A 15,478-nucleotide genomic window follows, 5' to 3' on the forward strand; every position below is an offset into this window, starting at 1 on the left:
ATGCCAGCCGCCGGCTCCGAGCCGTCACGCCCACTGTCGCCGCCTGCCGTGCAGGAGCAGAGCGCCGAGCCGCGGCCGCCGCCGCCGCACGGGGAGCTGCAGTACCTGGGGCAGATAGAACACATCCTCCGCTGCGGCTTCCGGAAGGATGACCGCACCGGCACTGGCACCCTGTCGGTGTTCGGGATGCAGGCGCGGTACAACCTGAGAGGTGAGGCAGCCGCGTCACGGGGGCGGGCGGGCCCGGTGCGCGCGGGGCTGCGGTGGGGAGAGCGCTGCGGACAGGCCGGGCCCAGCGACGGGCGTTTAGCCCTAACCTCTGCAGCGTGAGTAAGGGGAATGGCTTTGGCCCCACTTTACAGACGCCGAAACTGGCTCGGACTCTAGACGTGAACTTGGATAAGGTCACACGGACTGGACGGACAGAGCTGGGAGGTAAAAGCAGGCCCTCTGGCTCTTAATCACCCCGGTCCACCCGGTATGCTGTCTCCCCTAAGCGGGCTTGGCTCTGCAGCGCTATCCCCAGACTAGAGTGCGCGAGAGGATCTGCCCGGGCTTGACCGAGGCCTTGACTGCAGGGCCCCCTTTTTGCCACTCCTCTTCCCTCCGCGTTGACTGTTCCCGCTTTGTTTTTAAAAATTGGAGCCCAGATGACGTGGGCGGGGCCTCGGTGGGAGGAGACCGCTGGGAAGCAGGGGCGGAAACTTGGGGCTCCTGACAGTTCTCCCATCTGGTCCAGCGAGCCAGCTTTCCTCCCTAATCTTGGAACAGAAACGTGAGAATCCGAGAAGTTCTTATTAATTTTTTTTTTTTTTTTGGGTTGGGGCGACCGTGCCACAAGGCTTGCGAGTTCTTAGAACCTGGGCCACAGCAGCCAAAGTGGGGAGTCCTAACCACTGGATCTCCAGGGAATTCCCTTATTTGCTTCGCTGGTGGCTCAGCCGGTGAAGAATCCGCCTGCAATGCGGGAGCCCTGGGTTGGAAAGATCCCCTGGAGAAAGGAACGGTTACCCAGTCCGGTATTCTGACCTGCAGAATTCCATGGACCATATATATTAGTCCATGGGGTCGCAAAGAGTCGGACACGACTGAACGACTTTCACTTTCCTGGGGAGAAATGTGTCTTGGAAGTTGTTAGTGCCAGACTCTCAGGGGACAAAGAGGTGGGATGGGGGTCGGCCTCAGACAAACGTCCGTGAAATAGGTGTGGAGGGTGGTTGTGAGTGGGGAGACCAGCTGTTAAAGGAGGTGCACCCAGGTCAGGGCAGAAACCCTCTGCCACACACCCATTGCAGAGACTGGAAAATCCAGAGCTGCTGTGACCAGATTGGCTTGGACAGCTTGGGGAGTTTTGTCTCGAGTCGAGGGATTCGCCTTCCTGTAGCTCCTGCATGGTAGCCTCCCATGAGCCGCAGATGTCATTTTCACTCCAGCGATTATGCCTAGACTTGGGTGCTATTGTTTATCTTCACCTATCTTCAGCTTCCTCATGTGCTCAAAATGGAGGAAATGATCCCCCAAATGGAGGGAATGTAGGTGCTTGAAGACTGCCCTTGTTACATGAGTATCACCTGTACAGTTGGCTGAATAGTTACTGAATTTAGAGATAAGCTTTTACTTTTTCTCAGCTGTTTGATGCAGACTTACCACCTCCTGGTGCCTGTAAAATGGAGATCATAATGGAGAAATAACTCCAGAAAGAATGAAGGGATGGAGCCAAAGCAAAAACAATACCCAGTTGTGGATGTGACTGGTGATAGAAGCAAGGTGTGGTGCTGTAAAGAGCAATATTACATAGGAACCTGGAATGTCAGGTCCGTGAATCAAGGCAAATTGGAAGTGGTCAAACAGGAGATGGCAAGGGTGAACGTTGACATTCTAGGAATCAGTGAACTAAAATGGACTGGAATGGGTGAATTTAACTCAGATGACCATTAAATTATATCTACTACTGCAGGCAGGAATCCCTCAGAAGAAATGAAGTAGCCATCATGGTCAACAAAAGAGTCCAAAATGCAGTACTTAGATGCAGTCTCAAAAACGACAGAATGATCTCTGTTCATTTCCAAGGCAAACCATTCAATATGACAGTTATCCAAGTCTATGCCCCAACCAGTAACACTGAAGAAGCTGAAGTTGAATGGTTCTATGAAGACCTACAAGACCTTTGAGAACTAACACCCAAAAAAGATGTCCTTTTCATTCTAGGGGACTGGAATGCAAAAGTAGGACGTCAAGAAACACCTGGAGTAACAGGCAAATTTGGCCTTGGAATACGGAATGAAGCAGGGCAAAGACTAATACAGTTTTGTGAAGAAAATGCACCGGTCATAGCAAACACCCTCTTCCAACAACACAAGAGAAGACTCTACACATGGACATCACCAGATGGTCAACACCGAAATCAGATTGATTATATTCTTTGCAGTCAAAGATGGAGAAGCTCTACACAGTCAACAAAAACAAGACCAGGAGCTGACTGTGGCTCAGATCATGACCTCCTTATTGCCAAATTCAGACATAAATTGAAGAAAGTAAGGAAAACCACTAGACCATTCAGGTATGACCTAAATCAAATCCCTTATGATTATACAGTGGAAGTGAGAAATAGATTTAAGGGACTAGATCTGATAGAGTGCCTGAGGAACTATGGAATGAGGTTTGTGACATTGTACAGGAGACAGGGATCAAGACCATCCCCATGGAAAAGAAATGCAAACAAGCAAAATGGCTGTCTGGGGAGGTCTTACAAATAGCTGTGAAAAGAAGAGAAGTGAAAAGCAAAGGAGAAAAGGAAAGCTATAAGCATCTGAATGCAGAGTTCCAAAGAATAGCAAGAAGAGATAAGAAAGCCTTCTTCAGTGATCAGTGCAGAGAAACAGAGGAAAACAACAGAATGGGAAAGACTAGAGATCTCTTCAAGAAAATTAGAGATACCAAGGGAACATTTCATGCAAAGATGGGCTCGATAAAGGACAGAAATGGTATGGACCTAACAGAAGCAGAAGATATTAAGAAGAGGTGGCAAGAATACACGGAAGAGCTGTACAAAACAGATCTTCATGACCCAGATAATCACGATGGTGTGATCACTCACCTAGAGCCAGACATCCTGGAATGTGAAGTCAAGTGGGCCTTAGAAAGCATCACTATGAACAAAGCTAGTGGAGGTGATGGAATCCCAGTTGAGCTGTTTCAAATCCTGAAAGATGATGCTGTGAAAGTGCTGCACTCAATATGCCAGCAAATTTGGAAAACTCAGCAGTGGCCACAGGACTGGAAAAGGTCAGTTTTCATTCCAATCCCAAAGAAAGGCAATGCCAAAGAATGCTCAAACTACCACACAATTGCACTCATCTCACATGCTAGTAAAGTAATGCTCAAAATTCTGCAAGCCAGGCTTCAGTAATACATGAACCGTGAACTTCCAGATGTTCAAGCTGGTTTTAGAAAAGGCAGAGGAACCAGAGATCAAATTGCCAACATCTGCTGGATCATTGAAAAAGCAAGAGAGTTCCAGAAAAACATCTGTTTCTGCTTTATTGACTATGCCAAAGCCTTTGACTGTGTGGATCACAATACACTGTGGAAAATTCTTAAAGAGATGGGAATACCAGACCACCTCACCTGCCTCTTGAGAAACCTGTGCAGGTCAGGAAGCAACAGTTAGAACTGGACATGGAACAACACACTGGTTCCAAATAGGAAAAGGAGTACATCAAGGCTGTATATTGTCACCCTGCTTATTTAACTTCTATGCATAGTACATCATGAGAAACGCTGGGCTGGAAGAAGCACAAGCTGGAATCAAGATTGCCGGGAGAAATAGCAATAACCTCAGATATGCAGATGACACCACCCTTGTGGCAGAAAGTGAAGAGGAACTAAAAAGCCTCTTGATGAAAGTAAAAGTGGAGAGTGAAAAAGTTGGCTTAAAGCTCAACATTCAGAAAACGAAGACCATGGCATCTGTTCCCATCACTTCATGGGAAATAGGTGGGGAAACAGTGGAAACACTGTCAGACTTTATTTTTTGGGGCTCCAAAATCACTGCAGGTGGTGACTGCAGCCATGAAATTAAAAGATGCTTACTCCTTGGAAGAGAAGTTATGACCAACCTAGATAGCATATTGAAAAGCAGAGACATTACTTTGCCAACAAAGGTCCGTCTAGGCAAGGCTATGGTTTTTCCAGTGGTCATGTATGGATGTGAGAGTTGAACTGTGAAAACAGCTGAGCGCTGAAGAATTGATGCTTTTGAACGGTGGTGTTGGAAAAGACTCTTGAGAGTCCCTTGGACTCCAGGGAGATCCAACCAGTCCATTCTGAAGGAGATCAGCCCTGGGATTTCTTTGGAAGGAATGATGCTAAAGCTGAAACTCCAGTACTTTGGCCACCTCATGCGAAGAGTTAACTTATTAGAAAAGACTCTGACGCTGGGAGGGATTAGGGGCAGGAGGAGAAGGGGATGACAGAGGATAAGATGGCTGGATGGCATCACTGACTCAATGGATGTGAGTCTGAGTGAACTCCAAGAGTTGGTGATGGACAGGGAGGCCTGGCGTGCTGCGATTCATTTGGTCGCTAAGACTCGGACATGTCTGAGTGACTGGACTGACTGACTGACTAATGGAGCCTCAAGCAGGATTGTATTGAGGATCAGATAGGATTGTGCATATCAGGTATTTAAACAGATAACTATTTTTAGTTCAGTTAAAAGATAAAGGTTGGGGGCTTCCCTGGGCCTCCCTGTTTAAGACACCATACACTACAGGGGGCATGGTGTTCATGCTGTTATAGGGGGAACTAGGATTCCCACATACAAAATGGATAACCAACAAGGATCTGTTAAGTAACACATGGAACTATGCTCAGTGTTAGGGAGCAGCCTGGATGGGAGCGGAGGTTGAAGAGAATGGATACATTTATGCCTGAATCTCTTTGCTGTTCATCTGAAACTATCATAACATTGTTCATCAGCTATACCCCAATACAAAATAAGTTCAAAAAGAAAAAAGGAAACAAAAGTTTTAAAAATATACAAATAAAGGTGAAGTTTCTTTGCAAATATTTAAGAACTAAGAGTCCCTTGGACTGCAAGGAGATCAGTCCTGGGTGTTTATTGGAAGGACTGATGTTGAAGCTGAAACTCCCAATACTTTGGCCACCTCATGTGAAGAGCTGACTCATTGGAAAAGACCCAGATGCTGGGAAAGATTGAGGGCAGGAGAAGGGGATGACAGGATGAGATGGTTGGATGGCATCACTGACTCGATGGACATGGGTTTGGGTGGACTCCGGGAGTTGGTAATGGACCAGGAGGCTTGGCATGCTGCGGTTCGTGGGGTTGCAAAGAGTCGGTCACAACTGAGCGACTGAACGGATTCACTTTTAGCCAGGGCGGTATCTGCTGTTCCTGGTTGTGAGCCCGTTCTCCCTGGCAGGATAATCATGCAGTAGGGGCCTTCAGGCTGTGTCCTAGGGCACATTCTGTGTGTTGTCTTCAAACCTCTGGGAAGGGTTCGCACTGACTGGGTAGTGGCTGCTGGCTCCTTCCCTGTCCACATGGGCCTCCCCACCCCATCTCTCTGTGTGAAATTCCTGTGTCTGGCGGTCAAGGGGTGCAGGTGGGTGATCTCACCTGAAGTGTGTCACTGACTTGGGGCTGCAGCCTTGGGAACCCCACTCTGATCCAGGGGTGCCTGCGTGGCAGAAGTCACAGGTTTCCAACTCCTCTGCAGTCAGTTCCCAGGCCTTCTGTCCTGGGGCATGTCCTCTCTTTTTACAGAAAAAGTTGGATGGCATGTTTTGTCTTCTCATCTTGAAATTACATGGCAAACTGTTTTCCAGATGAATTTCCTCTGCTGACAACCAAACGTGTTTTCTGGAAAGGTGTTTTGGAGGAGTTGCTGTGGTTTATCAAGGTAAAGAAGTTGCTGCTACTGGAAGTCAATAATCTGTTGTCAGCACGGCACCAGCGAAATCCTTTTAAGCGTGCATCATGTCACTCCTTGGCCTAAAGTCCTTAGTGGCTCCTGTTTTATTCAAGGTCCTTACAGTCCTGTCTGCTCTGGCCTTAGCCAGAGTCACGCTCGCTCTGCTCCTCTCACCCTGGCCTCCTTGCTGATCTTTGAGGACACCAGGACGTCCCCATTTGGGGCTGGTACTCGCCACTCCTGCTCCGTGGAATCCCCACCCCCATGTAGCACCCTCACCTTCAACTCTCTACTCAGTGAGTTTTCCCTGCCTCCGATCTAAAACCGTGATTACCCCCACCCCTCCTTTGTTTTTCTCTAGAGAAGCCCCATCTTATATATAAGATCTTCCCCATTTACCCCCTTCAAGGGAGAAGGCAGACAAATGAATAAAATACTATCATTTAAAAGATTTTTATTTAAAATAAAATTTTTTGACATTTAGAAAAGCACTGTAAGCTCCATGAGGGCAGAGAATTTCTCTTGTCTGCTGTTGTGTCCCCTGGAACATGGCCTGCCACACAGTAGGCACTCACAGGGATTGCTGACTGAATATAGATCCCAGCTGTGCTCTCCTGGGGGGTAAGTTAGAAGGCTCTTGAGTAATAAGCTGAGCATGGTGATGGTGCCACACCTGTGTCTCCCTTTCATCTCATCTTCATCTCCTCTTCATCTCACTGTTCTGAGACTCTGGCCAAAACTGCTCACAGGGTGAGGTTGGGCTTCCTTCTGTGGCTTGTATTGTCTTGGGCCAAAGCAGGCCTGAGACCGCAACGCATTTTAGAAAAGGTTTAGGTTTGGATACAGATCTCAGAAGAGGATGTTTGCAGACAAGCTAGAGCCTAGGCTGAATGGATGGGGAGGGAGACTTGAAGCAACATGAGTGAACAAGGAATGAGTCACTGGAAGTGAAAATAATTAGTACAAACTCAACGACAGAAAGGGAGGAACTGAGATGCTCAGGAATAGAGGTCATGCGCTTGTTTGATCATAAAGCTGGAGTGCAGGATTCTAGTGAGTCCTCACCAGGAAGACAGCAGACCCGCCTCATAGTCACTCCATGGGTGACTCAAGATAGAGGAGTTGGCGTACCTACACTTCAGCTGGGGTCTTTGGGCGAGATGGGGAGATGCAGTCTGTGCCTTGGTTCATATCTGTTGAGTGCCAAACCTTTGCTTGTATTATCTGCTCCTCCCAGTAATGTGGGTGGTGATTGCTACTGCTGTGCTCTTTCTTGGGTGCAGATACTGAGGCTGGAGGGATCAGGGAGCTGGTCAGAGGAGAAGTGAGGAGACGGCAGGCCTAGCGCGCGTGTGTGTGGCCTCACTGCCTGCTTGTAACCATTACAGCACATCCTACCCAGAGGCCAAGTGGGGTCTTGACCTGGATGCACCATCAGGATACATGGGCCAACGCTAATGAGATGAAATACATAAGAGGAACATAAAGCTTATACTTGCCACCAAAAAAAAAACCCCAAAACCCACCAAGAACCCACACCTTAACTTTGCAAGTACATGTTGTTGATAAACATAACTTGACAGTGGTACTTTTAAAGATACGTGACTGACATACTTGACAGAAAAGCTAATACTGATCAGGCCTCTCAGTGGAAACATCCTATATAACAGGTCTAAGATACACCAGACACGTTGCGAGTGTGGAGTAAATTCATTCTGGGGAGTTACACTTAGTCACAAGACACATTTAGTTAAGAAACAGAACTGTTAGATGGGAGCAATGAAAGGACTTGGAGATGTTTAGAAGTCTTGGTTGAGTAGAATAGGAAAAAAGATTTGAGGGAGTAATTGCAAAGAAGGATCAGACTGTCCCGGGGGTCTTTGGGAAGTCTGGGCTGGGACCAGCCTGCCTAGTGATGGAGCGTGTCAGGTGTTGCCCCCATCTGTCAGCACAGGCCCACTTGTGGCTTGGAATTCACGGGATGCCGTGTCTCTTACAGGGATCCACCAACGCTAAGGAACTGTCTTCCAAGGGAGTGAAAATTTGGGATGCCAACGGGTCCCGAGACTTCTTGGATGGCTTGGGCTTCTCCAACAGAGCTGAAGGGGATTTGGGCCCGGTTTATGGCTTCCAGTGGAGGCATTTTGGGGCTGAATACAAAGATATGGATTCAGGTGAGGAGCTGGAGGGGGCCCTTGGATTTCCTGAGTGTCTGTCACAGCCTGGGTTTGTTCTGTGGCTGCAAGTGAAGCCTGGGGGATAGGAAGCTGATGATGGGGAAATGGATATATAACTTGGACCTTGTGAGGGGCTGCTTCGGATCCAGGGGGAGGGTCGGGTCGGGTCACACACCAGGTGGTCAGCACCTGTGTGTCTGGGCATCTTCTGTACCTTGTTCATCAGCAGACAGTGACCTGGTGGGTGGTCGGTTGCTGTGTTGGAGGCAGGTTGGAAGTTTTAATCTGGGGATGAGTCCCAGGGACTGACTGTCCTGTGGTCACCTTGATCTTCCTTTTCAAGACTGAACCACCCAGCACGCTGCCGGTGGCGCGGATGTGACAGCACCCGTCTTGATTGCTCTCTCCTCCCCACCCTGCTGGGGTGGAGATGAAACATCTCCCTGCTGGACGCCTACCCCCCTGTCACTTGGCACCACCTCTCACACAAATTAGCGTTGGTAAAACCCACAGCACTTAACAGATTTCTTCAGCTTTGCAAATTTGTGTGCAGTTTCAGCCCATGGAGATTTATGTAGCCATCAGCACAATCAAGATACAAAACTGTTCCATTACAGGTCATCTTTTTAAAATCTTCTCTGGAACTGTGATAGTGACAGGGCTTTCTTTCCCCAAATTAAGAACTCCTGGACTCGAGCATAGTCGGCCTCCAGCAAACAGACATTTACCCATAGAGATGGGAGGCTTCGCATATCTCAGCTTCCAGTTCACTCCAGGAGGCGGCAAGTTCAGAGACCAGACATGGGAGAAAAGTACAGGGTGGTATATAATAGAGAGGTTTCCTGATGTTTACAGATCAGCAGCTGTTTAGCTGTTTAATTTTTGGTGGGAGTGTTGGAAGGCTAGTATCTAGATGACAAAAAAAAATCCTCATCACCGGTTGTTGAACCATGTAGGGTAGGAAACATCCTATCTACTGCAGATCCAGCCCTGCCTGGCAGTGAAGTGGGACAAGAATCGTTGATGGTACAGACACAGTGTCCCATGGGGACCGCTGGAAGAAATTGATTGTTGAGGATGAAGGAGGTTTAGCGATAGGAGAAGGGGGAGGAGGGACACCCTGGCCAAGTATTTTAAAAGTCTCCTAAGTAGTGGGAAAATAGACTTATGGCTCCAGAGGACAGACCTAGGAGCCCAGACTCAACCCAGCAAAGGAGACATCAGTACTGTTCACTGGATATTGTGTGACTGGGCCGGCGGGGCCTTGCAGGGAGGACCGTGTGCTCAGTGACCTGGGGCCCTCTCCCGGGGTACCAAGGTTCACATGTGTGGTGGTCTCTTGTTTTTGCCAATTCTGCAGATTATTCAGGTCAAGGAGTAGATCAACTGCAAAAAGTGATCGACACAATCAAAACCAACCCTAACGACAGAAGAATCATCCTGTGTGCTTGGAATCCAAAAGGTTGATGGCGCCCCAGTCATCCTCCCATGTCCTAACTGAGCCTTGAGCAGAGGCACCGGGTCGGAAGTGGTCCTGGGAACTGTCCCTGGCTGCCCAGCTGCTCGTGTGACCCTGGCCATGTCCCAAGTGGCCGTGTTTTTACCTTCAGAGAGCGAGCTTGGGCCCAGATGAAATTAATTTGTGTTTATGGGCTTTAATTATAAAAAGACCCATGAAAACTTAACATTTTAAATTGGGACAGTTGGAATTTCAGATTGCCTCCACCTCACTATTATGAACCTTTTAAACAATTGTAAAGTTAAGCTCTCCCGAGGTGTAGTAAATAGCCTGAGTGGAATTTTTGCATTAATGATAGCAATTTGAGTACAGGAGGGTGTGCCTGAGTCACCAGTCTCACGGTCCCTGCAAATGAATTCATTCCCCCTGTACTTGTGGCTTGGTGCCACGGAGGTGGCCCAGGTGATTCATTTCAGCTCGGATGAGAGCGGGTGGCCTCAGCAGTCCTTGTACTCCCACAGAGGTCTCATGGTGATGGGCAGGTCTCCGTCGGCCTTATGCCATCCCTGGGGTGGGAATGGTTCGTGGGGGTCACTGGCCTAGTGGCTCTTCCCACCATCTCTGCTGTAAGAGCTGGCTTCTGCTGCTTTTTGCTTTGCTTACAGTTGTGTTCCTTAAAAACCACCTCCTCTCCTGACTCTCCTTGTTGGCCCCTCAGATCTCCCTCTCATGGCCCTCCCCCCATGCCACGCCCTCTGCCAGTTCTACGTGGTGAATGGGGAGCTGTCCTGCCAGTTGTACCAACGGTCGGGAGACATGGGCCTGGGTGTGCCCTTCAATATTGCCAGCTACGCCCTGCTCACCTACATGATCGCACACATCACGGACCTGAAGGTGGGCTGCTCTGGGTGGGGTGGAGGTGGGGACCAGCCTAGAACACTGGGCTGTGAGGTCCTGTCACGTGGGAGAACTGATGGCCGAGAATTCCAGCTCTTAGTAGTCTTTAGATGCAATCTGTGTAAATGAAGGAACTGCTCACTGACTTGCCTGGAGCATTTAATAGGACTTTGGATCAACTTTTCTCAAAAGCGATACTGGTTAAATTTCTTTGTGAAGAGCTTTGGGACGTCTGCATGCTCACGTTTTTTTACATGAGGTGTTATAAAGGAACTCGAACTAACGCCTTGACAGTTTCGCTTTCTTCTGTGGGGTTTAGCCAGGTGACTTCGTACACACTCTGGGAGATGCACACGTTTACCTGAATCACATTGAGCCGCTGAAGACTCAGGTAAGAAATGTACCCGTCACTCTTTGGGGTCTGGTACCTTCTCTTGAGACCTTGTCCACATGGGCGGGGTCCCTCCTGTAATAGATGTTCTCCTCCAGGCTCTGATGGAGCTAAGAGGACAGGCTTCCAGGTTTGTGGATGGTGGTGGACAGGCAGGGACCAGGCAGATGGGCCTCAGTGGCCACAGACACCGAACGTGACGGGTGCTGTGAGGTGCTGCACGTGTATGTATTCTTTCCCATTATGGTTTGCCCTAGGATATTGAATGTAGCTCCTGTGTTGTACAGTAGGTTCTTGTTTACCCATTTTGTGTGTACCAGTTTGTACCTGCCAGTCCCAGCCCTCCACTCCCTTCCCCCTTGGAAACCACCAGCCTCTTCTCTGTCCATGATACTGTTTCTGTTTCAGGGATAGGTTCATTTGTATCGTGTTAGATCCCACACTGAAGTGACGTCACGTGGTATTTGTCCTTCTGACTTTGCTTAGTATGATTTCTGGGTCCATCCATGTAGATGCTAATGGCATTTCACTCTTTTTTATGGCTGAGTAGTATTCCGTGTGTACGTGTGTGTGTGTGTGTGTGTGTGTGTATATGTGTGTGTGCAGATATATACACATACACACACCTAATCTTTATCCACTTGTCGATGGATATTTAGGTTGTGTTCTTGTCTTGGCTGTTGTGAATAATGCTGCTGTGAACACAGGGGTGCATGTATCCTTGAATTATAGTTTTGTCTAGATACATGCCCAGGAGTGGAATTGCTGGGTCATATGGTAATTCTGTTTTTGGTTTCCTGAGGAACTTTTCATACTCTTTTCACCAATGGCTGCATCTGTTTACATTCCCACCGCTAGTATAGAAAGATTCCCTTTTCTCCACACCCTCTCCAGCATTTGTTATACTTTTCAATGATGGCCATTTTGACTGGTGTGAGGTGGTACCTAATTGTGGCTTTGATTTGCATTTCTCTAATTAGTGATGTTGAATATTGTTTCATGTGCCTTTGGGCCATTTGTGTATCTTCTTTGGAGAACTGTCTCTTTAGGTCACCTGCCCATTTTGAAACTGGGTTTTTCTTGTTGTTGAGTGTATTACAGAGCTGTTTGTATATTTTGGAAATTAAGCTGTTGTCAGTTCCATTGTTTACAAATATTTTCTGTAGATTCTTTTAGTTCTATGGTTTCCTTTTGCACATCTTACAAGCTGTGCAAAAGCTTGTAAGTTAGATTTTATTTCTATTGCTTTGGGAGACTGACCTAAGAAAACGTTGGTATGATTTATATCAAAATATTTTACCTGTGTTCTCTTCTAGGAGTTTTATAGTGTTGTCTTATTAAGCCTTTAAGCCAGTTTATTTTCAACAAAGGATGATTGAAGCGGCAATTTTAAAAAAGGAGTGTTTGTGCTTAATGAACTCCGAAGGAAAAAAGCTTGAACCAGAAACGTTTAGCCCCTTCTGGTTAGATCTGGGAGAGGGTGACCCCAGGGTTCATCCAGATACTCCAGTCGTGCTGACAGAGGAGGAGGGCATGCCCTGTGTCCTCGTCCTCCTTGCTGCTGTCTGTCCAGCCCAGGAGTCCTGGCTTTATCCCTGTTAGTTGTCAACATGTGTCCTCTTTCCCTGTCCTTTCTGCCAGGGACAGTTGGGCTAGGCATCATGGGACTCAAGTAGACATCCTGTAACTACTTCTTTAAGTAAAAAACCGTGCCCTGTTTTTAACAAATTTAAGAACTTAAAGCCAGCGAACCACCAAGGCTACTGACACCATGTGATCCACTGATCACCCTTCACTCTCCACGGGGTGAGAGAATGGGTCAGCAGCATTGAGTAACGAGGGACGAGGTATTTTCGGTATTCCACCCCTGCAAAATAATACTTTCCTGGTAAAATACTGTGATTTGTTTCATGAGGGACATGGGGAGCAAAAATTAAAGCAGGGCGTACGGATCTGGGAAAATAATGGTCTTATGTTGTTTTTAGCTTCAGCGAGAACCAAGGCCTTTCCCCAAGCTCAAAATCCTTCGAAAAGTTGAGACAATCGATGACTTCAAGGCTGAAGACTTTCAGATTGAAGGCTACAATCCTCACCCTACTATTAAAATGGAAATGGCTGTCTAGAGTGCTTTTAAAGGCGTTGTTTGAAGGATATTTACACCCAGGTAAAAGTTCACTTGGCTGTAAAGGCGAAGGATCTAGGTCAAAACCTGTTAGTGATCTGTTGGTTATTATCCATTAACTTTTAAGAATGTTGCCACTGGCAAATAAGAGCTGTGTTGTTCTCTTAGTAGTAAAAGGCCTTGGGTTTGGGTGACTCACTGAGGGTGTCTGTACATGTAGTGATTTTGAATAAAGACAGGAAAGAGAATTTATATTAATTCAAATTTCGTAGTGTTTTTAGGAAAATGGTCAGTGCATTTCAAGAATTATATAGAACTATTTCCCCATATCTGAGCAAGCTGGGTAACACCCATCAGTCATGTTAATGCCTAGTGTGGTTATGAATGTTTAAAGTTTTATATCTTGCCACAATAAATGTTCTGCATTCATGTTTTTTAAAACTGTGTAGTTCCTGCCTAAAGTAGATTAACTGAACCCTCCTAAATAAACACACATGTGCTGTGTTCTGGTTTGGATGTGGCTTAGACAGGGTATATTTTAGAAATGCTGAGTAAGCTAGTTTGCCCTATTTTTTCTGTGTTTCATTTAATTCTGGCTTTATCATTAAAAACAATGATTATCTAGAATAAAGGCTTTCAGGGTTATAAAAATAGTCTGATACCATTTTACCGTCATTAGCTTCAGCACAGTGTGAATTCTCTAATAGGCTCACACTGAGCAAGAGAAAGATGCTAAACCACCTCAGGGCTATCTGATTTTTTTTAACTTTTGTTGCAGAGCAGATACTGCACAGTGCTGCAGCACTGTTTGTATTACACTAATTTATGACAAGTGTGTTTTTAAGAAGATTAAGGAAGTATTTCAGCATGCTGCTTGTTTTCAAAGTACAGTTCAATGTCTAGGTATCAGTGTGTGATGGAAAATTTAAGAACATCTTCCTGTACTTTGAATTAATTGGAACTATTTTTGTTTAAATACTACACAGGAGAATTTTTTCTGCTAAAAGAATCAAGTAATAATGATGACTAAGCTGATCCCTGAGGTTAGTATGACTTTTAGCTGAACTTGTCTTGATTGGTAGGATGATTTTTTTTTTCCTTCTATTTTTGTAAAACCAGACCCAAGAAATCTTAAACCTTTTCACTTAAAGCAAAAGGTGTCAGAGCTGAGCACTTAATTCCCTTGAGCAGTTAGGAGCTTCTTCCAGACTTCACCATCTGGATAGCGGTGTCTCTTTACCGAGTCCTCCTTCATTTCTGTTGAATAACCAGCATCCTATCAAAGACAAAAAATGGAGTTGTTAATAACCTCCCAGAACAAAAGTCATTTATTTTACTTATTTATGCTGCTCCAAGAAATGCTTTTAAGTCTCAGCCAGAGGCAACTGAATTAACATTTTTAAAAGTTAAGTTTGCAGGTTGTTTGAAATGGGGGAGAGGTACCCTGCTACTTCTCAGGGTTAGTTAACTAATCATACTTCTTTGTTAGTTCCACCTCTGCTGGTGAAAATTAGCCCCGATCTTTTAAACAGGAGGGTCAATGAAGCAGATTTTTTTTTTTAAAGGTACAGTCAAAACCTTTTGCTAACTTGCTAGATGGTTCCTGGTTTTTAGTTCTGTTGCACGGGGTGGGGGGCAAGGAGTGCATGTTTTCAGGTCCAGCTAGAGGGGAAAGGCTGCCAGGAGAGAAGCCTTGTCAGGGGCCATTTCACCCCAAACCCTGACCTTTGCGCCTGGGGACTTAAGACTAAAGAACCATTTGTTTCTAGATAATGAAAACAGATTCGAGGAGACCAAGCTTTGTGCCTGGGGGTGGGGGGGCACATCAGGCTCACCTTTGGAGGCATGTAGGAAGCCTCCCTGATCAGCACAGGATACTTGAAATGCTCATGCAGGTGGTCGACGTATTCACACATCCTGGGAGGAAGGAATCAGGTTGGAGTAACAATGCCTTCAGTTAGATGGGCTGCTGGGCAGAGGGCTGAACACCGCTGAGATGGACTCAGTCGAGGGGTGGCTGATACCCCATGGTTCTAGGCAAATCCTTCGCCCATTTTCTCATCCCTCAAAGCCTGCAGGACCTTTCAAGGTTGGTAGAAACCCACCCCTCTCCTTGTTCCTGGTTTGCGGAACTGAAATGGGGGAGGCAGAAAACCCTAGGAGTGGTGGTTTTTAAGAGTTTAAAATCTCTCACGTGTATTAGAATTCAGCTGAAGAACCAAACATTGCTTTATAGAAGAAGTTCCTGTAGACCCTCCCAGGTCCCATTTCTCAGTCTTGAACTTGATGTTCACCTTTCCCAGGCATGTCTTCATGCTCTCACTACATACTCCTAGTGATCTGTCTGAAGTACGATATTTAATTCCAGGAAGAAACAAAAGCATAGTAAAACCGTATGTGTGCAGGTGACTGGAAGGAGACTGTCCTAATTTAAAGCTCATCTGGAACATGTTGAGAAATGAGATGGAACTAAAAGATGCAGCCAGATGATGATGA

The 15,478-nt window shown here is 46.5% G+C and overlaps 2 protein-coding genes across 7 annotated transcripts in view; one reads left to right on the forward strand and one right to left on the reverse strand.

Annotated features, from left to right (window-relative positions):
- TYMS (thymidylate synthetase) lies at nucleotides 1-13,652 on the forward strand. Of its 3 annotated transcripts, XM_068993937.1 has the most exons (7): nucleotides 1-211; nucleotides 5,851-5,924; nucleotides 7,936-8,110; nucleotides 9,474-9,575; nucleotides 10,291-10,466; nucleotides 10,789-10,860; nucleotides 12,846-13,652. In XM_068993937.1, the coding sequence occupies exons 1-7, from the start codon at nucleotides 1-3 to the stop codon at nucleotides 12,981-12,983; spliced, it is 948 nt and encodes a 315-aa protein (XP_068850038.1). In that variant the 3' UTR covers nucleotides 12,984-13,652. The 3 variants fall into 3 exon arrangements, with proteins under 3 accessions (XP_068850038.1, XP_068850039.1, XP_068850040.1); XM_068993938.1 differs by lacking the exon at nucleotides 9,474-9,575; XM_068993939.1 differs by lacking the exons at nucleotides 5,851-5,924; nucleotides 7,936-8,110.
- The window catches only part of ENOSF1 (enolase superfamily member 1), a 23,768-nt gene continuing 21,010 nt past the window's right edge, over nucleotides 12,721-15,478 (reverse strand). For all 4 annotated transcript variants that reach the window (XM_068993936.1, XM_068993935.1, XM_068993934.1 and 1 more), the window contains 2 exons: nucleotides 14,818-14,899; nucleotides 12,721-14,258 (listed from right to left, as the gene is read on the reverse strand). In XM_068993936.1, coding sequence (XP_068850037.1) covers nucleotides 14,157-14,258; nucleotides 14,818-14,899 — 184 coding nt within the window. In that variant the 3' untranslated portion in view covers nucleotides 12,721-14,156. The remainder of the gene's footprint in view (nucleotides 14,259-14,817; nucleotides 14,900-15,478) is intronic.

Source organism: Capricornis sumatraensis, chromosome 21 (genome assembly GCF_032405125.1).
Source record: "Capricornis sumatraensis isolate serow.1 chromosome 21, serow.2, whole genome shotgun sequence".
NCBI classification, from domain to species: Eukaryota; Metazoa; Chordata; class Mammalia; order Artiodactyla; family Bovidae; genus Capricornis; species Capricornis sumatraensis.